This window comes from Notechis scutatus, chromosome 2 (assembly GCF_049901735.1).
Source record: "Notechis scutatus isolate UNSWTSFEM ecotype Mainland chromosome 2, rNotScu1.2, whole genome shotgun sequence".
NCBI lineage: Eukaryota > Metazoa > Chordata > Lepidosauria > Squamata > Elapidae > Notechis > Notechis scutatus.
This window is the reverse complement of record NC_142010.1, coordinates 87,713,613-87,736,296: the sequence shown is the minus strand read 5'-3', so window position 1 is coordinate 87,736,296 and position 22,684 is coordinate 87,713,613. Positions and strand designations below refer to the sequence as shown.

Below are 22,684 nucleotides of genomic sequence, written 5' to 3'. Positions count from 1 at the left end.
ATACGTGAGGCCTGGATTTTTCCATGATGAGGCTTCTGAATGGAATACTAAGGCTGCATTGTACAAAGGCTTTTGAGAAGGCTTTAAATCGGCCTTCATCTATGCCAAGTGTATTTGAACTTTTAACTGTATTTTGAACACTTTAAATAGCAATATGATGGTTTTATTTTTAATTTCAACATGCTTGAGCTTTGTAGCTAGTAAGGCTTTGGTAGTGAGTACTCTAGAAATCTAATAAATAACATCACATAAACTTAGCAAAACTACAGAAGTTTGAGCTGGAGCTTAAAATATGATCCTCCAAGGAAGGAAAGCCACTGGAAAACAAGCAGTCTTATAACATTCTAAATATAGGTATATAGGCTGCAAAAACAATGTCCCGGGGGGGGGGTGGAATTGAACAATAGGTAAAAGGCTTTTTGCACACATGAATGAAATTACACACCTCTCTTGCCATGGTTGGTGAAACACAGAGAAATTGCAAGGAGGAAATAGTTAGAATGACCTCAGTTTCAAGGACAAATGGAGAAAAGACAATTCCAAATATATTCTAAAAAAAACCAACTAAAATGCATTAAATTGAAAGCCTTTGCAAAAATACGGATATCAATGGTCCCCTTTAAACCCATACCTTGATCACAACATTGTCACAATAATAGCGCTGATTAAAACATTGGGGCAAGCAAACATCACTGGGATTGTTGGTTCCTACCCTTTGACTAGTTGCTATCGTCAATACTAATTACCACAAAGTAGACTGTTCCTGCGTATCATTTCATTTCATGGAGAAGAGGCAAGAAAATGATGCTAAGATATGAAACAAAACACTTTTGTGAAACTTTCTCAGAAGAACCTAAATATTTTTTCAAAGGAAACATACTTCCATATTTAATCACCATACTATGCAGAATTAAGTGTGTCATCCAATACACATTTACTTGGAACTACGTTCACTGAATTTATTCATTTACTAAGAAATATATATTGGATTCACTTTATTAAACCTCCAAGCATCTGTGGGGACTAAAACAGAGTAACAAAAGACAAAACGCATAATGTTGTCTATCTCTTATTGCTTAATATTACATTTCCTTTGGTTTAAAACATAATCCAGCATGCCCCACAAAAATAATAACAGAACATTGTATAGCTCTCTTAACTGGATCAATAGCTGGACCGCACTATCAGATTACTTGATCTTAAAAAAAAAAAAATCTATGATACACTAAGAAATCTGTAGAAATGTGTCGGTTGTATCTTTAGTCAGCAAAAACACCAAAGCTAAAATAAAGGTTTGCCTCAACTTGTTTTCCATTTCATTAGAAGATGGCTTCATAAAGTCTGTCAAGATCCTACAGAAAACATTATATTTTGCTATACAGCTGCAAGCATATACATGTTCCTGCAGCCAGATATAATTGTCACTTACCCTGCTCATCCAGCAAGACATTATCAGGCTTTATGTCCCTAAAAAAGAAATTTAAAAAAGAGAGAAAATACATCAATAAAACCAAAATTATGACAATAAAGGTCTAGGGTAGGATATAAGAGCTTCATAAAGTATCTCACATTTGCTCTGTGCTCTGTAAATGTTATCAATGAGTGTCGTTCTACATGCAGTTATAAGTAGTTAAATCATTACTGGGATCATGAGTGCTAATTAAAATTAGAAACATAGTTTTGGTTTTGGTTTTAATTGATTTGTAGGCACCAAATTTCTTATAGTTTCCATGTTTCATGAATTTCTATCGTCCTCTGGCAGCAATATTATTTCTCCCTGCCTTGTCTTCTTTCGCCACAATCATCAATTTTGTATATAGTACTGCCAAAGAACAGAAAACTGTGCTAGTTCTCTCTTTAGTAAAGTTAACACAGTTTTATTGATGTATTGATTTAAAATATTTCCTACTTCCATTTATTACTAGCTGATTCCACATAATTGATGAAATTTCACAAACTGTAAGTCTGTTTTTAAAACAAGGAGGTACTGCCAAATATTCTTTGTTTCTAATTCAAGCAAATTGAATCATTAAAAAATAAACTGATTTTCAAAAAAGTTTTACTGTTAATTAATATAAAATAATGCCATACATACGCAGGCTCCCTTGAAGTCTATTTTGTTAGTTTAACTGGGAGCCACTTGCATTGTGCAATCATAGTTTACATTTGTTGGAGTGCTCAGTTTGAGCCATTTGATCCTCATCTTACTGGATCATCATCAGTCAAAATCTGGCAGCCTGACTCAGGTCATGGGTATTGTGAGAATAAAATACACATGGGGAGGAACAGTGGGGAGAGAATTCATAATGAGTTTCTGTTTCAATTTATTATAGACAAAAAACCCCAATAGCAAGTTACGAATATAAAGATTGCATTAGATAAATCAGTTTAACTAATAAGAATATTTCACAAATATAATATAAAACACTTCAAACCCTTTAATAAAATTAATATGTTATTAAAGACCATGTTTTTACACACATAATTAAACATCTGGCTGCTATCTCTGTAATTTTAAGATTTTCATCTGCAAATAAAATTGTAACATACTCAGAAGTATCTCTGGTTTATTTCTGGGTTGGTTTAAAAATATGCCGTATAACAACCTGCTGAAGACCCTTATAAAATTTACAATAGAATAAAATATGCTCCACCATTCAAGAACAATATCAATACAGGGAAAAAACTTTGAGAGACTGGGATTTTTTTTTAAAAACAAACAAACTACCATACTGAATATTTGATGAAAACGCATTTAATTTGGCTTTTGAAAAAAGCTATTCTGTAAACTGAAAAGTATATCTTTAATAAATTCAAAAGTTACAAGGGAACACAAGTTATAAAACTTTGGCTGTAGCCATTAATTCCTCTGTTGAATTAGGCAAGCCGTTGGCTGACTGTGAATGAAATAAATTCACATTAATGTAATAAAAGAGGTTTTTGCCAGAACTCAGAATTGACTTAGTGCTTTTTGGGGAGGCCTAGGACAGAACAGCAATATGTCGACTCTGTAAACCACTAAGAGAGGGCTATAAAGCACTATGAAGCGGTATATAATTCTAAGTGTTATTGCAATTTATACTTGTCAGGACTGACTGGCTGAATCCTCTGTGCAAGATCTCTCTGTGCTTGCCTATGGAAAGACACAATCCCTCCAAGCACTGGAAATGCTTGGAAATCCATCCCTTCACTGAGAACTACATAGCCAAAAAGGCATTAAGAGTTGTTAACCTAATCCTACGTAACTTTTTCTCTGGTAATATCACACTACTAACAAGAGCATACAAAACATTTGCTAGACCAATACTCGAATACAGCTTATCAGTCTGGAACCCACATTACATATCTGATATGAGAAAGTCCAGAAATATTTCACAAGAAGAGTTCTCCACTCCTCTACTCATTGTAGAATACCTTATGCCACCAGACTTGAAATTCTAGATCTAGAAAACCTTGAATTACGCCGTCTTCGGTCTGATCTAAGTATGGTATATAAAATCATACATTGCAACGACTTACCTGTCAATGAATACTTCAGCTTCAACCATAACAACACAAGAGCACACAATAGATACAAACTCAAGGTTAACCGCACCAAACTTGATTGCAGGAAATACGACTTCAGCAACAGAGTGGTCAGTGTCTGGAATACTCTATTCTGACTCTGTGGTTTTTTCCCGAAACCCCAAAAACTTTAACCTTAGACTGTCTACTATTTTCTCACCCCTTTCCTAAGAGGTCTGTAGGGGGCGTGCATAAGCGCACCAACGTGCCTACCATCCCTGTCCTATTGTTTCTTTTATTTTTCTTATATGTACCCAATTCATGTATTCATAACTATGTATATACTTATACCTGTTATCTTGTAAGCGATTGACAAATCAAAATAAATAAATAAAAATAAATAAATTAACAAGTATGACTGTTTCACTGAAAGGAGCAAGGGGGAAGCAAGTCAAGAAGTAAAAGAAATAAGGACATGTTTTATTTCTATTTAAATAAAGAAGACAACTTGATTCTCTAACCACTAGCCCAAAACTTTGAAGAATATGACTTACAATCAGGCTTTTTGATAGTTGATTGCAAGTAGTCCAGGCAGAGTAATTTAAATCACAGAAGGGAGAATAGGAGTCACTGTTTTCTTAATTTAAAACCTTCTTCCACTCCTGTATTGATGCTATAATTAGTTCACAAGGAGGGGGCAGGAAAGAATCCATATTTATTTTTGTCTCATTTATTTTGCAATTTATAATAAATGGTATTTATTCCTACTGTTATTCCTACAACAATGTGACACTGATCCAAATTAACTCTTTTTCTGTAGCTATGTTTTACTAATGAAAAAAGACTTAGAGAAATTCAAAATCAGATGACATCTCTTTCCCTTTTCTTTTGGAAAAGAAAAGTTCGCTTTCAGTTCTCTCCCAAATACAGCAAACTTTAAATGTAAAGACAAGAGTTTTCAAAAGAACGTTCCATATATTTTAACATGGTTTTAGGAATATTTAAGATATTCCAGATCTAATTGCAACTGAGAAGTTGCCAGGAAGAAGAGAGTGAAAATCTCATCATGTATCATGAATTAACTTTAGATATATATTTTTATAATTACTAATTACAGTGATTTAATCTAAGAAACGTTAAGGATTTTTTCAGACTGGATTGAAAAAAATATTATTTGGGCCTTTCTCCGATTTCATGCACCACATCTGAAAACTGTTTCTGTTTTGAGAGGCCATTTAGTAAAATGTGTTTGGTTCATAGCCTAGGATTTTTTCCCCCCAGTTTTTCAAGATATAAGTGAGAACATTCCCATAAAAAGAAAATCAATGACACCACTTACATACTCTAATATGGGGAAATGGCTTCAGATAAGATGTTCTTTAATTTGGTTTTTATATGACCTCTCCCTAACCACGCACATAAGATGCACAAAACAATCTATGTCAGGAGGAAACTCAGACTGCAGTTTCAGTGGTGTTGCTAAGATCCTTCCAGATGTGAACACCCTCTGCCCGTTTGTCTTTCAGAATCTAATATATTCCTGAGGCTGTGGAAAGTCAAACCTTGTCCCACTGTGTCATTCTCAGAAGTACATCACAGAGTGTACGGACTGACTGACTCATACAGTATAGAGCTACATGTACTGAAACAGCGTAATTTAGCCTTTCCTGCAAATGGGAGGATTTGCTCATAGATATACCAACACTCTTTCTCTCGCCTGTTCTAATTTACTATCAACGCTACTTGAGGACTGTTCACACTTTTCAATCAAGAGCCTTGTAGTTTCAGATATGCCCTGTGACTTAGGTTTTCATGTTATCAACAAGGGCTGGCATTCTGACTAGTATCAATGGTGGAAAACGAACATACTGTACCTGTTAAGTTCTGGGCTTCAGAGAAACCAAAGTCTTACCTTAGGCATGGGAGCCAGCTGGGTGACCTTGAGTAGCCTTTTCTTTTCAGCCCTAGGAGGAATTAGACTATGGCACAGCCCTTCCAAATACTGGTGCCAAAAACTTGCAAGGGCTTGTTCTGCTAGGAGCGACACTAACTTTAATAGCAATAGCACTTAGATTTATGTTTTACAATGCTTCACAGCCCTCTCTAAGCGCTTTACAGAGTCAGCCTATTGCCCCCAACAATCTGGATCTCCATTTTATTGACTTCGGAAGGCTGAGTCAACCTTGAGTCTGGTGAGAATTGAACTGGCAAATTGCAGGCAGCCGGCAGGCAGTAGAAGTAACCTTCAGTACTGCATTCTAACCACTGCGCCACCATGGCACATGTGATCCACACATGAAAAGTGTACATTTCAGTGATATCTGATTTCCAACTCAGTAGGCTCTTATGTAGGCTTGAGATTTCTATTTTCAAATGACAATGAAAGTAAATTCTCACTTTCCAAAATTTCATCTCAAGATAATTCTTGGTGATCTTTGTTTGGAATAAAATAAATAAACCTTCAGGAAGAGGACTGGATCAAATACATTATAATGGAACACATTATAATGGAACACCAGAGCATATTTCTAAACATATCTGTATTTGTGCATATTTTGAGTGTACAATCGTTTGCTAAGTCTTTCTCAAGTAATATTTCAGTACAATTATTGTTCTTTAAAGAATTGCATACAGATTGCCTGTGCAGGAGTGTATATTTTTATGTGTTTGCATGTATTTGTATATGTCTCTGAATGCATGTGTATATATTCAGATTTATAATTCAGTTGGACTGATTTTTTTTAAAAAAATTGGACAAACAGGGTTTCCACTGGGCATGACTTTTAAGCTATTTTCCCCCTTTAAAACTAAGGCCTCTGTGGTAAAGCAGATACTTTGACAAGAGGAGAAAATTGTCATGTAAGGGGAAGCTCTGGGAACACAGCCATCTCAAACAAGCTTAGCTTATTTCAGAACTTATTTTTTGCTATGAAACGTGGAATATCTAGTGATTAAGGCACCAATCTAGAAACCAGGAAACTTCAAACCTCGCCTTAAGCATGAAAGCTGGTTGGATGACTTTGGGCCAGTCATGCTCTCTCAGCCCACACTCCTTCACAGGGTTATTATGGGGAAAATAGGAGGACAAAGGAATATTATGTATGTCAGTACATTATTTATCAAAAAAATAAAGGTAGCATATAAACAAACAAACAAACAAACAAACAAACAAACAAATATACTATAACTTGCTTTCTTGCCTTTTATTTTTGTTCCTTTAGATTTTATTTTACTTTAATGACTTTTTACTCATTATTGCACATATTATCACAGAACAATTCCTATGGCAAACAGTATTCTGAGCAGACCCACCTAGCACAAAAAGCTACGGTAGCATTTTCACTATATTTTATCATTTCCAATTCACAAAGTATTGCTTAGTGGAAGAGTGCGTATTAAAATCCACCTCATCTTGACTCTAACTCTTTTGATTTTCTTTCTTTCCTTTTTCAGTCCCTTGAATTTGGTCCCTTGCATCACTTCATCTGCACAGAGTGACTAGATTGATGTAAGATGTAAGACAAGGGATGGGAAGGTGGGTTATGCGGATGTAGGTTATATAGATAGAATGCAACTGCCTTATCAATTAACAATTATAATGTGTTAGTAATGTGTTTGTTAAGATCTGAACAATGGTAATGAGCTGGCTACGCTGTATGCACTGAAGAAACTGAGCTGCAGTTCACAAAAGCTTATACAAGCAGTCCTTGGCATACAACAGTTCATTTAGTGACCATTCGAAGTTACAATGGCACTGATTTATGACCGTTTTTCACATTTACAGATATTGCACCATCCCCATGGTTATGGGATCAAAATTCAGCCGTTTGGTAACTGACTCGTATTTATGACGGTTGCAGTGTCACGTGATCACTTTTGTGACCTTCTGATAAGACAAGCCAAAGGGAAAGCCAGATTCATTTAACAACTGTGTTACTAACTTAACCACTGCAGTGATTCACTTAGAAACTATCGTAAGAAAGGTCATAAAATGGGCAAAGCTCACTTAACAAGTATCTTACTTAGCAACAGAAATGTTGGGCTCCATTGTGGTCGTAAGTTGAGGATTATCTGTACTTTTTAAGTAAAAGCACTTCTGGACTTTTCCTGTTTTTTTTCCCCCTCAGAAAGAATGTCTAAAAGGAATATTTTAGATGAAAGTCTAAGCATCTTTTCACATTTTGAAGATTCCCTTTGAATGCAAAGAGTAGTTCAGAGTTTCAGAATCCATGATTTAACAGTTAATCAGAATTGGAAGGGATCTTGTAAGTCATCTAGTCCAACCCCCTACCCAAGCGGGAAACGCTACACCATTTCTGACAAATGACAATCTCTTCTTGAAAGTCTCAAGTGATGGTGCTCCCACAACTTCCAAGGGCAAGCTGTTCCATTAGTTGATTGTTCTCACTGTCAGAAAGTTTCTCCTTATTTCCAGGTTGAATCTCTCCTTGTTCAGTTTCCATCCATTATTCCTTGTCTGGCCTACAGGCGCTTTAGAAAATAGCTTGACCCCTTCCTCTCTGTGGCAGCCCCTCAAATATTGGAGGACTGCTATCATGTCTCCCCTGGTCCTTCTCTTCACTAGACTAGCCAAGCCCAGTTCCTGCAACCGTTCATTGTATGTTTTAGCCTCCAGTCCCCTAATCATCCTGGTTGCTCTTCTCTGCACTTTTTCTAGAGCCTCAACATCTTTTTTATAATATGGTGACTGATGATCAGACACATTCTACCTTCCCCTCAAATACTGTCTCTGTCACAGCTGATTTCTTTTTTTTAAATTGCTTAAGAGAACATAAGTTTGCACATGTGTTATCATATGTAGATCGACCCACTGTTTTTCCTGCAGCGGAGAGAAAGGCAGCATCCAGATATAGCATAGTGAGAGTATTTTATTACCTAGATCAACTTCAAACTCCTCTTTCCACAAGCATCCTGTCCTGCTGTCCTAGTCAATTTTTGCCTCTGTCTATTCATCCAAAACAAGTTGCTTACAAGGATTTTAAAAAACATGCCCTTGTTTTCAAGGCTTCTCCCTCCCCAATGTTCTAGCCAACTTGTTAACTGATATTTTTCAAGCCACAAAAGTACGTTCGCAATCAACCAAACTTGACATTTTCCACACGTTTTGCAATCTTTAAACCAGGACCTATATTTTTCTCCTATAACTAGGGGAGGAAGAATAATTTCCAAAAATTGTGGAGGAAGGCAAACTTCCTTTTTTGCTGGACTAAAGTGACAACTGATCTGTCTGCTCTGTGCACTTGATTGACTTTACAAGAAATTACCTGAGCTTAATAGGCTAATTACATTGCTTCCAAGCACCTGCCATGGAAATTAGTTGAGCACCTTGTAATTTAATACACACTGTACAGAGAACATGGAAAACACCATGCAAACAGATAAATCCCCTTTCACTGAGAAAAAAAGGGAGTCTGCTAGTTTCTCTTTCACCAACTCATGTTTGCCAGCTAAGTAAAAGTCTGTATCATGAATCTGGATTATTTAGCTATTTTCTCCCATATTCTCCTCACCAGATCTTCTGATATTTTAAAAACATGGACTGACTTACGGCAGTCCCCACAGAGCAAACACTGACCTGCCCATCTCTTGAGGATTTCAAAGACAGATGTTGTATTCTACAGATAAGAGGTTGTTTTATCAATTTAATGCCACCTCGTTTGGGAATAAGGTTAATTACATGACTAGCAAAATCTTTCAGACAACCAAAACTATTTCATCATGTTACATTTGTCTCATTTATATAACCTGTTTTTCACACTGTGCTAAAGTTTTCAAAAGGCTTGTGATTCCCTCCCACGCTTGCCAAAAACTTTTGGATTTCATCATTTTGACCAGCTACCAAAGAGTTAATTGAAAGCAAGAGGCTTAAACTCTGAATTAATTTATGTCTTGAAGGCATGACACCTATTGCTTGCCAATCCAAATAGCCATCTCATTATCTAAATATTCTTAAAATGCCAACATACTATTTACAAAATGATTGGGGACAGGGGGCTTAAATGACAGGGATATCATTTACTATACTGTAACATACATGCATTGGGAATTGAATCACTCATTTGAATTTTTATATTTATTACTTTTAATATTAATCAACAGCCAGGTATTTTACAGAATCGGGGCAAATAAATTGTTCTAGAATGAGAATTCTAGGAGAATTTCTTAATCCTACTGGTTAAATTTATAATTAGAAAAAAAGAAAGAAAATTGTGATTTATCACATAGTTGTGATGTATCCAAATAATACACAATGCACTCAAGTAGTTCACAACCTCCTGCATCTATTTTTCACCAATTATTCTGGCATCAAACATGGAATCTACCATAAGAGGGACAAAAAACTTACTTTTTCCAATGTTTGCTGGCATTTTGCCATCTTGTTTATTGTATAAAGTAAGTTTTAAGAACTTAAATAAAGTTTCAACAAAATGCCTTACTGCTCTTTTGAGTCCCCCTTATGGTATAGGCACCACCAGTTAAGAATCTTTTTACTAGCAGTTAGAAAATATCATGAAAGTATAATGGAATTCAGAAAACTTTAAGCTACACTATATATAAGTTTGAAATCAACATAACTGTAGAACTAACAGAATAACACAGTTGTAAGAGACCTTGGAAGTCTTCTAGTCCAACCAGAAAAAAACCCTATACCATTTCAAACAAATGGTTGTGCAATATTTTAAAAACTTCCAGTTTTGGAGCATCCATAATTTCTGGAGACAAGTCGTTCCACTGATTAATTGTTTTAACTGTCAGGACATTTCCTCTTGATTTTCTCCTTGATTAGTTTCCATTCATTGCTTCCTGCTTCTTGTCCTGCCTTCATTCTGCCTTTGGAGAATAGGTTGACCTCCTCTTCTTTGTGGCAGTCCCTTAGATATTGGGACAATGCTATCATGTCACCTCTAGTCTCCCCCCACCCCAATTAAACTAGACATACCCAATTTCTGCAACAGTTCTTCATATGTTTTAACTTCCAGTCTCCTACTCATCTTTGTTGGAATTGGAATTGCAAATGGCAACAAGGATAAACTAGTTCAATCTTCTGCCATGTCCAGGAAAACCAATTAAACCAGGTTGCTACCCAATCTCAGCTACTAAAAAGGAAAAACAAACCTCTTGGGATGAGAAACCATGGCCTCCATTGGTAGACTGTTGTAAAAAAAACACCTTATGATCAGGAATATTATCCTTGAGTTTAAATTAAATCTAGATATATGTGTTTATGGAAAATAGATCTTAAGCATTTTCCTTGTAATTGGCCTTTATGCATCTAAGTGTAGCAGCTATCTACAGATATAAGGGGGAAATTCTGCCTTCAAATGACATTTAGCACAATGGAAATTACAATTTCCAAGGGAGCAGGTGTCCTCCAAATAACAGATATACTGCAAAAACAACTGCATGCTCAAAAGGCCATAACATTAAACAAACAGGGTGACCGAATACACACTAAGCTGCAGGGAAGCACTTGTACACGCACACATAACCCACAGGGAAAACAAGTCCCTTGAGACAAAGGTCACAAGGGGAAGGGAAGAAAAGAGGAAATAAAAAGAAATCACCTACATCCTTCTTGGAAGTCACACTGAACAATTGAGCCTTTAAATGTTATAAACTTTACCTTTGACAAAAATGCTGTAAATGTTTAAATTTCTCAACCACTACTTCCTCAAAAAACAAAAAAATAAAACATCACAATAGCAACAAAGGGGAAAAAAGCCTCAGTCATTTGCAGAAGAGACTGGACAGTCACTTGTCTAAAATGGTCAGTGATGGAATTCAATTTTTTTTACTACCGGTTCTGTGGGTGTGGCTTGGTGGGCGTGGCAGGGGAAGGATACTGTAAAATCTCCAGTCAGAGGTGGTATTTTCCGGTTTTCTGAACTACTCAAAATTTCTGCTACTGGTTCTCCAGAACTGGTCAGAACCTGCTGAATACCACCTCTGCTACACATAGCTTTCATCTTTCAGTTAATATTCATATAATTAGATAATACATTGATAATTACCCATGGAACATGTGTAGGTGATTTCATGGCTGCCTCTTGTATGAAAAGTTAAATGCCAAAATATTCAATATATAGGGCAAAATATTCAATATATAGGGCAAATATTCTTGAATACTGCCCTATAAGTAGCATATCCATGCACATAGGCACCGCCCCCATTGCCTGCTGAATACCACCTCTGTATAGGATCTCCTGCTTGAGCAGTGGGGTGGACTAGAAGATCTCCCAGGTCCCTTCCAGCTCTATTTTGATTCTGGTGTCACTAATCATCAATGAAACTGGGAGACAAGTACAAGTTTAAAAGGCAATTTGGTGATCTAATGTGCAAAACTATTAGCAGATAAGTGTAGGATAAAGTCTATCCAGCACTTACAATTGACCTACCTGAAAAGGAAGGAAAAGGAAATATTGTTATGTAAATATTTAAAACTACCTTTGAAAATAAGATAGCCTATTTACATATAACCAAAAAAGCATACCTAAAATAGAATAGTTTGCCACATACAAACTGTGCACCCAGTTTATTGTAGCATGTTTCCTTCTCAAGGAATTCAAAAAATAATAGCCTGATGATAATGTAACTTAATCAAAAGTCTACTTTTATGAATTCAAATAGAGTGTTTTAGTAACATCCTATCTTCATAAAGGATACATCTTAGAAATCATACTTAGCATTGTTATAAATCTTCCATTCTGAAAGGTTTAATTTACTTTTAACATTATAGTGTTCACAGTTTCTGCTTCCTATTGTATAAATACCACTGTACTTGGTTATTATCTGTATTCTATAATGTAATGAAGTAATTGACCACTTTCTCAGAAAAAGAGAAATAAATAAATAAAAGATAAAAGCAAGAAAAACAACAACAACCAGCAAAAGTAGAAGTATTTGATCAGGTCTGGCAAAGATCCCCTTCAGAGCATACTGAAAGCTGCCTCAGCACATCAAGAAGCATGACTATTGTTTTCATTGCTGTGGTAAAAACATTAGCGAACATCTGCTGATGTAACAAGGCTGTAGCTGCCAGGGCTCCAACAAATCCCGCTCATTCAAAACAAAAGTCTCTAGCTGCATCTCAGAAAAACAAATTGGTTTATTAGAACTTGCCATGTTGGTGCGTTGCTGGGTGCAGCTGGTACACAATCACATCATACATTTCTCCCTTGACCTGGTCTTTCCCCCACCCCCTGGATGTGACTTCTCCAATAGGACACATCAGTCTCCAAGAGTCCATCATGCTCTCCAATAACCTTCTTATGCTCTGACAACTTTGGGTTGCTGAGTTGATACCTAGGCATTTTAAGAATTTCTCTGGCAGCTAAAAAGACCAAGGGATTATCTTTTAGTTGACAGTAGTACTGCTTCAGGATACCAAGACTGACATGTTTCCTTCAAAGCAGGGTGGGTCTATAGAGCATTCACATCAACAAAACAGTAGTGGTGACACACACTAGGGCTACTTCCTCTGTTCCTCTTAGCACAGCTCTGAGAGAAAATATTCCCTTGGAATTGTTTTTCAGGGCCAAAAAACATTAAAAAGGCTGATCCCCAGGGGTGGGATTCTACCGGTTCAGCCCATTTCTATAGAACCGGTAGCTCCGAAGAGCAGCTGACACCGAACCAGTTCGCTGCGATGATCGTCTGGTCATCTATTTGGCCCACCTGCCCGCCCAGGTTCTAGGCTGTCCTTTAGTCTCTGTGTTTTCCTCCTCAGCTGCTTTGCGTAGCACAGCGGAGTGCCGCTCATCAGCTGGAGCAGGTGAATGCTTACCAGACCCAGTAATTTGTAAGTAGTGTGCATGCGTGCATTTGGCGTGCACGTGCGCAAAGCGAACCTGATGCCACAATAAATGGGGGAAAGGAGAAGGTGGCTGCTCTTGTGTTGCACCACTCCAAACCCTCATTGTTATCAAATGTCCAGCGGTCTGACGTTTTGTTATTTTTACCCTAAACTATCTTCTGGACTTATATTTTAAACCCCCCTTCCCTCCTTTTGTATAATCTTGGATGTACATAGGAAACTGAACGTAGAGTGAAGTAATATTCAACCACATTTCACAACATCCCCCTAACCATCTTATTTTATTTTTTTAATTTTTGCATAATATTCAGCCCAAAGAACAAGTCAGAAGAATTTTAAATTTGATCTTCATTTTTTAATATTTTAGTGGATCCTGAAAAGCAAAATCCTGCAGTTATTTTAAGGAAATGAAGAATCCAGTGCTCTGGGAATAAAAAGGCTGGATTACACAGTAATAATGAGCATGTACCGAAAAGAGAATTCAGTGCCTTTTGTAATTCAGAAGCAATGAAACATTTGTGTAATTGGACACATGCATTTGACAGGATTTCATTTAGTTAGAATCCAGTCTCATTTCAGCCTGTGGAGTCTTTCTTTCCAAAATAGTATTTTATTGTTAAATTGATCTAACAGTGTTAAAATGACATAAACCACTGTGCAATGTATTTGCAGGCATTTTTCATTTTTATGAAATACAGAAGTTAGCTTGAGATAGGCAAAATAGGGGTATCAGATTCACATTCCCATCAGTTAGGAAAAATCTAAAACCTAAAATGTAGCATTAAACAGAGTATTCATACTTTGTTATATAGCTAAGCTCGTGAGAGAATTCAGTTTTAGGAATCAGTGAGAAAGTTTGTCAAACATTAATTTATCAACACAATGAAGTAATGATCTCAAAGTATCTAATTATTTAACTCTACTCAAGTGGTCCAATAACTCCTTATGAAAAAAGACAACATATGTCTGGCACCAAATTCAATCTTCAATCTTCTTATAGTTATCATCTGATATTTCCATCACATTGGATAAGGCCATCCAGCAAACTTATCAAGTAAGCTGTAACACATAACTCCACTCCTCAGCACAACACTTCACTGATCAGAGGTGGTATTCAGCAAGTTCTGAACAGTTCTGGAGAACCAGTAGTGGAAATTTTGAGTAGTTAGGAGAATGCCCACCATGCCATACCATGCCCACCAAGCCATGCCCACAGAACCGGTAGTAAAAAAATTTGAATCCTACCACTGTCGCTGATCCCTTAATTGGTCTGGAAACCAAAATGGTCAAAGATGTAAGCTACAAAAAAAATAATAACCCTTTCTTCTCTCAACATCATTTTGAATCTAGGACCATTCTTGCTAATAACAATAAAGTAAAAACAGGCAAGCCACAAACCGAATTATTTACATATTTATCAGGCTTGTTTGTATTTTAAATGAAACCATCCATCTTTTGGCCAGTTTCCAATTTCAAACCTGTGCTAAATAACTGGAATCTTTCTGTCTCGCCAAGTGTAATTTATCCTCATTCATTATTTGTTGGCTGGGTGAACAGGTGCACAGCAGAAAAAGTTAATCTTATACCTTCATTACCAGCCCACTTGGCTTTGAAACACCTCTGACTCTGAAGGTACAACACAAGCAACTGGATTTGTCCAGGTACAACAGTTAAATACAACAGAACGGAACTCAGCTGTGTTGTTTTTAAAATGTGTACCTACAGACAAAGTTCCTGAAAAATATGCAAACTGCAGCAAGACAATTCTAACCCTGCCCTGAAGCCTGAAAGACATTTCAGCATGGAAGTTGCAAAGACATCTCTTTGAGTGCTTTTTAGATTACATTTTTAAAATGCTGTTAATTTAAAACTGTCTGTTTACCTGATCACTTTCTAATTTCTTTGAGTAAATATGATATATTTTGAAAGACTATGTATGAAATGTTTCATCTCTTTTAAATCCTACATACAATCTCTTTGATTTTTGTTGTTCAAGTCCTGCCCGATAAAGAAAGGCCACACACCCTCAGCCAAATAAAATAAAAGATTTCATTTCTGTCTTTTATCTTAAAACCACTAGTTGATAGTTCTATCAGTTTGAATGATTTGGATAATTTCAATGCCCATTTTACTTTAATGAAAGACATACAATTTGACCAAACCTAAAAGAAATCCCAAGCACATAGAAAACATTTATCTAAAAATAGAAAATTCATGTAAGCCCTTCAAACATTCTAACCAATTGCATCAGTCTAGAAAGTTTCTCAAAATGGTGGTATTCAGGCATTGAGGGTTGTCTTTTCATTCTTCCCAACCAGCATGTCCATCCTTTGGGATGATGGCGGAAATGGTGATTGAATATATCTAGGAACTTGGAGAATGTTGTACAAATGTACAGCATGGAGAATTGAACTTGGATTCAATATCACTCTATCATTCTACTTCTAAAATATACTAAAGAAGAGAGAACAATAATGGTGAAGTCATCCAAATGGACAATATTTCTGGGTTGTCTTTTGGAAGCTTTTAAAAATATCATATTTTGTATGTGTATATATACACATTGTGTGTATGTATGTATGTATTGTATGTATGTATGATATAATATAAAATGATTTCTCCATTTTATATTGCCTTCCTATTAAAATTCACTGCCATGAATTCTGGGGGTTACATAAAAGGATTTGGGGGCCCTTCCTGAAGTTTGCTTGATGCTAATTCCAATTAGTCAGTTTTGAAGACTGGCAAAATATAGGACAGAAGGCTATGCACACAAAATTGTACCTTCTCCTGTAGTTTTTAAAGGCATGGGAATATTGCTTTAAATATGAATGGTCTTCTTTTTGACATTTATTCATTTCCTCTACAAGCATGCAAGCACTTGATTGCTTTAATTCAAATGATATACATATCTGTAGAGGAAATGTGGAAACTGAGCGTAATATGTTTGCGTGCTTACATACAAAGTTTCACTGAACTAATATAATTTCAAGTAAAAATGTAAAAAAAAATTCAGAAATAGTTAGAACTTCTGGAATGCTAGCAGGTGCAAGGCAAATTTAACTGAAATGTTGAATTAAAGATGAAATGCATTCCATATTAGAATAATATATATTCAGCATTTGAAAATTCAGTACACAGCAAAGTTCAAATAATTGGAACTGACCAGAGGTGGTATTCAGCAGGTTCTGACCAGTTCTGGAGAACTGGTAGCGGAAATTTTGAATAGGTCGGAGAACCGGCAAATACCACTTCTGACTGGCCCTGTCCCCATCTATTCTCTGCCTCCAGAGTCCCAGCTGATGGCTGGGTCTTCTTTTGTTGCCCTGCATAGGAGAAGGGAGCTGGAAAGCAGGTTAGTGGGGTGGGGAGGGAATAGGATTTTGAAGTATCCTTCCCCTGCCACACCCACCAAGCCATGCCCACCAAGTCACGCCCACAGAACTGGTAGTAAAAAAATTTGAATCCCACCACTGGAACTGACCATGGTTCAATGAATGATCCTTCTGATGTACAAAATATCATCTGAATGGGTTTTTAACACCTTTTCTTTAATCCCTAAATTCAGGAATTATTCAATTAATCCATGCCCAATTGATTAAACTCAGATATTTTCTCCAACCTTCTTTTTAAAACAGTATCACAAATGTCAGTTACATTTTCCATATGCCTTTATAACACAGAAAAGCAAAAGATCTATGTACAAACAAATGTGTTTAAATGTTTTAAATAAAGGGAAAATAGATATTCATGACATCTTAAAATCATCCAATTTATATCTTAAGTCTAGTTTTTTAAAATTAAAAATAATATTTTCATTATCAATTTAAGTGTATTTACATAGGGCAGAATTCTATTACCACTTTGTTTTTTACTTCTAAGTCCTAAATTACTTTTAAGTCCTAAATAAGTAAGTCCTTTCTACTAAATTTTTCCTAGTGATATTACTCTACAACTTTATTAGGTATTAAAGACTCCCAGATGAAGTGTAAATCCAGTAAATACTGATCACAATCTTTCCCAACAATATTTTCAATATATTTCTTAAATAGCTATCCTCCATGTTTCAAGCCATTGACATAATAAAAAAAAAAAAATGAAAATCAAGTGATTTTAAAATAATATGGAATATTATGCCAGAGGAAGAGGAGAGGATAATGTATGGTGTGATACAAATTGGTTTTCTAGATGTGACACTTGTAATGTTTGTTTGAAATAATGGGACTTACAGAGACTCAAATGTGGCCAAAGAGCTAATCTTAGAGAATCACCTGTCAGAAAGATTGATGGATACAAACTTCACTTTGTGAGTTTTGGTGTTGTTGTTTTTACATTTCAGTGTTTGTGGAAATCCTTACAGAAGCTATTTTGTAAATGCAAAATATTAGGCCAGAATTATTTTTAAGAAGCTTCACTTATATGTAATGAATCTTTCTTTAATATGTAATAGTTGTTTCTTTAAACTACCGCATCTTTGTGGAAGTTGATGATGGTTTATAGAGGAACGGTATAGAGCACCGGTGACTTTTCTATTTCCTCTAAAGTGTTCCTAGTGCATATTTCTTTCCCAGAAGAAGGAAAAGCTCATAGGGCAGGAGTTCCAACAAAAAAAGTAAGTAACAAAAGGTTAGCATTATTCATCACATTTCTCATGTTCAAATTGCTTTTCAGGAACTGTTTTATTTACAGGTTCCAAAGACTGATATGTCTATATTTTTACATGGATGTATATGGAGTAGCCAAGCTTAAATACATTGATTTAAATGAATTTGTATCTCTAAATCACTTGAGCAAAATATTCTAAATTTAGAAATAACAGAGTTGATATACAGGAATTCATAGAAAGCTCTAAAAGCCAGACTATCCTATTCATTCTCAATCACATATTCTCCCATTTTAATACACACACACACACACACCATGGAGACGTCTTCGGACAGCGCTGGCTGTTTGGCTTTGTAACTGACATGAGCACCACCCCCTAAAGCTGTAAACAACTAGCACATATGTGCAAGGGGAACCATTACCTACACATACACACAAATGCACACACACACAAACCAGCCAAGTTATTTAAAAAAAACCACATATACATGAGTATATTCATTCTTAGAATATGCATTTCTTTGTCAAAAGTTTTTTTTTAAAGTATACTTTTTTCTAAAAAGTATGTTTTCTAATAAGGACATTTGTTTTACCAAATACTTGAAGTATTATTTTGGGATTCATGTATTTTTATGGATCATAAGTATGTTTTCTAATAAGGACATTTGTTTTACCAAATACTTGAAGTATTATTTTGGGATTCATGTATTTTTATGGATCATAAGTATGTTTTCTAATAAGGACATTTGTTTTACCAAATACTTGAAGTATTATTTTGGGATTCATGTATTTTTATGGATCATATTAAAAAAACACTAGTTTGGTTTAGTAGTTAAGGTTCTGGACTAGAAGTGGGGAAACCTGAATTCTAGTCCTGCCTTGGGCATGGAAGCCATCTGGGAGACTTTGTGCCAGTTCTCTCTCTTAATCATAGCAAGTATGACCTGGCAAACCATCATGTTCCAAGAAAATTGCATAGCTCATACAATTATAGGGCTCGAAAAGATCTTGGAAATCTTATAGTCCAATCCTTTCTCAAGGCAGGAATCATTTGTTAATGTAGTTACTAGGAATCAGGAGGAAGGGAGGGAGGGAAGAAGACATTCTGTTTTCTGTAAGACGGTAAATAATCTATTCACAAACTAGATATACTCTGTATGTTTATCTACCATTACAAGACAGGTAGTTATGTAAGGTTTCGATGTATTGCAGAATAGGATGGTCACTTATAAAAGAAGATACAAAAGAAAATATTTGTATTAAGATATTCAGTTTGCAAAATACTTGTAAAATTTCTTTTAAAATATATTGTTGGTTCAAATCTGTTTGTTTCAGAGAGTACTGTGAATACCACACAGTCACAAATGTTACCTAAAAGGGAGACACATAGGCTTGTATCGTACTACTGAAATTCAATCCATCTCAGTTTCAGTGGTCCAGCAAGCCATCGTTTGATACTCACTGGAAACATTAATGTAACTCTCCAGTCCATGACTCACCTGTGGATGATATTCCTGCTTTGGAGATAATCCAAAGCCAGTGCTAGCTCACAGATGAATAGTTTCACAGTCTCCTCTTCAAAACGGACATTTTGTTGCAGGTGGTAACGTAAATCTCCTCCAAGAAGCAGATCCACCACCATAAACATGTCTTCTTCATCCTGGAATGAGTACCTGGAAAAGGATGCACAATACTTAAGAGAAATATGCAAAATAGTCCATTGGTTAGAATGTTGGCTTGCCAGGATTCTGTTTCAGGACAACATTTTGTGGATGCACAGCATAATAAATCATAAAAAAGAAAGAGGTTCAAAGAAAAAGAAGAAAAGAAAAGCAGACAGAAATCTATAATCTAAAATAGTGTGACCTCACACTATATTGATATGATTCACCTGGCTCTTAATGTTTGTTGAAATAATACTTTTATAAAAAGATGTGTTGCTATGTCCTGACTAATAATTAGTATGGCATTTCTCATTTTGAAGGCTACCATGTATTGTTGTTGGAAACAGTTTTGCTTCATTTGATAACGAAGTTCAGTGATAACATGAAAAAAATAGTGCAAACATATGAGTATATATTACTATTTTGTATATTTCCAAGGTAAGCTTTGTCACTAGACAGAAAAATTGTAGAACTGACTCTTGCTATAAATTCAGTCCTGCTGCTAATTTCTTATACTCCTTTTTATACATTCTCCCAAAACTTCCTCTCAAGATCTACTCTAATCTTTAAAATGCCAGCAAATTACATGTGGTCCAAAAAAAAAATCAATACATTTAATCTTGGAATAGTCACTGTTTTTAAACAAAGAGGAAAGTTAGCTGCTGCCAAGCCAAGGGATTCCCTAAGGAGGCACATAATTAAATACAAAGTAACCACATTATCTTTAAGTCAATGAATGAAGTAAGATTCATGAGAATAAGAAGCAAGGCAAAAGTCTATACTAGATTTGGCATGCTATCTGAAAATTATGGGCATAGTCATGTTGAATTTATGTTTACCAACAAAGAAATAAAGGGAGATGTTTACTTTGTAGGTAAATATAAATTGGACACAAAAATAGTTTGTCATTAAAGCGACTGCCTGCGAAGGCTCCCGGATTGGGGCTGAAAGGCCAAAGCAGAAGCAGTATGCTCCTCCATCCCATAATTGGGTAGACCAGGTTAGCACAAGATGGTGAAGAACTTCTCTAAAAAATCATCTCTTCGGAATCAGAAATAACACATAAACTAGTCTACTATGTTGGATTTATATTGCTCCCTCAGGACAGGTTGATAATCCAGGGCCCCTCAAAATTTTCAGAACACCCTGAAATGATAAACGAGTTTATATACCTCCCCCCATAAATAAAACTGATCAGCTCATTGAAGTTATGGTTGGGCTAGAAATAAAGATGATGAATAATTTTAATAATTAAAGTATAATTATGTTTCTCAAACTTTGCAGGAACACAGTCACCCGTTGCATATTTCTGGAGGCAAAATGACAATGCTGTCAAAATTTAATCTTGATTTCTGGGCAAGCCTACAGCCTGCTTATGCAGACAAAGCAAGCAGCAAAGCTGGGAATAAGTCTTAAAATTGCTTTTAGTTTGGCTACACAAATCTATATTGTGTTTTAACAAAACTCATAACCTTCCCTCTTACATACTGCTCATAACCCCCACAGAGTCATGATCCACAATTTGAGAAATTATAATATAATTCAACAATAAAAAAAACTTTTCCCAGATTCAGTCCTGCCCAGTCCTGGAAATTTTTTAACAGCCTAAAATCCTGCAAAACATAGACCAATTTTACCTTATCTCTAAATCAGGAGTGTCAAACTCGATTTCATTGAGAGCCACATCAGAGTTGTGTTTGACCTCGGGGGCCAGGGTGGGCATGGCTGGCTCAACATTATTTGTGTTGGGAGCACTTGTGGTGGCCTGAGCGCTCTGCCAGTGAAAATGAGCTCCCAAGCTCCATTTTTGGCTCCTGCAATCCTCTGCCAGCAAGAACGGAGCTCTGGAGGGTCACACGCAGCCCTCCCGACCTCCACTATCATCACAGGCTGGTCCTTCAGTGTTTTCAAGGTGGCCTCGCAGGCCAGATCTAAGAACCTTGAGTTTGACACCCCCCCTCTAGATTATGATAAGCTAATCAGTCCTAAATCTGTTATGTTTTAATGTTAATGTTATATTGTCAATTTTCTACAAATACACACTTACTACTAGAAAATCTGTATATGAGGACGTACATAATTTCTTGAAATATAAGATTTTTGAAAACACAAATAACTCTATATAATTTTTTTAAAAAACCACCAATAGATAATTTTTAAAACTCATCCTATTCCTATATGCTGTTTCTTAGCCATTCTTCCCATATAATGCATTGTGCAATTTATAACAGAACAGATGCTGGTAGATTCCAGTCACTGCTTCCCATCTACTCCATGGCAAGATCACTTCTGGTGGATCAAGTTAATTCATTCTCACTGCAAATCACAAGATTTTTTATTTTGTTTTGCATCCTTAGAAATAGAACAAGCAGTGGTTGGACTCAGAGTAAAGCAGCTTTCAATAAAAAACAGTAATCACACATAATTGAATATATGTTTACATTTTAAAAAAATATTTGCAACTCAGTATACTTCTAGATTCATAAATACTTGCACATCATGGCAAAAGGTATGAGAAAGACCAAACTATTTCCTTACTGTATGAGCAGTGAGCATAGGACTGCAGTGCATGAACCTTTTCAAACCACAACTCATTGTATTTGTTTTGCAAATAAATATGGCTCTACTGTAGAAAACATACAAGTGAAACTCGAAAAATTAGAATATTGTGCAAAAGTTCATTTATTTCAGTAATGCAACTTAAAAGGTGAAACTAATGTATGAGATAGACTCATTACATGCAAAGCAAGATAGTTCAAGCCGTGATTTCTCATAATTGAGATGATTATGGCTTGCAGCTCATGAAAACCCCAAATCCACAATCTCAGAAAATTAGAATATTACATGCAATCAATAAAACAAGGATTGTACATAGAATATCGAACCTCTGAAAAGTATAAGCGTGCATATGTACTCAGTACTTGGTTTGGGCCCCTTTTTCAGCAATTACTGCCTCAATGCGGCGTGGCATGGAAGCTATCAGCCTATGGCACTGCTGAGGTTTTATGGAAGACCAGGATGCTTCAATGGCGGCCTTCAGCTCTTCTGCGTTGTTCGGTCTCATGTCTCTCATCTT

At 35.9% G+C, this 22,684-nt stretch overlaps 1 protein-coding gene across 1 annotated transcript in view; it reads right to left on the bottom strand.

Moving 5' to 3' along the window:
• Positions 1-22,684, bottom strand: part of STK32A (serine/threonine kinase 32A) — an 81,720-nt gene that overhangs the window by 18,084 nt on the left and 40,952 nt on the right. The window contains exons 5-6 of the mRNA XM_026685505.2: positions 19,444-19,617; positions 1,430-1,467 (exon numbers count right to left, since the gene is read on the bottom strand). Of these exons, the coding sequence (XP_026541290.1) occupies positions 1,430-1,467; positions 19,444-19,617 (212 nt within the window). The remainder of the gene's footprint in view (positions 1-1,429; positions 1,468-19,443; positions 19,618-22,684) is intronic.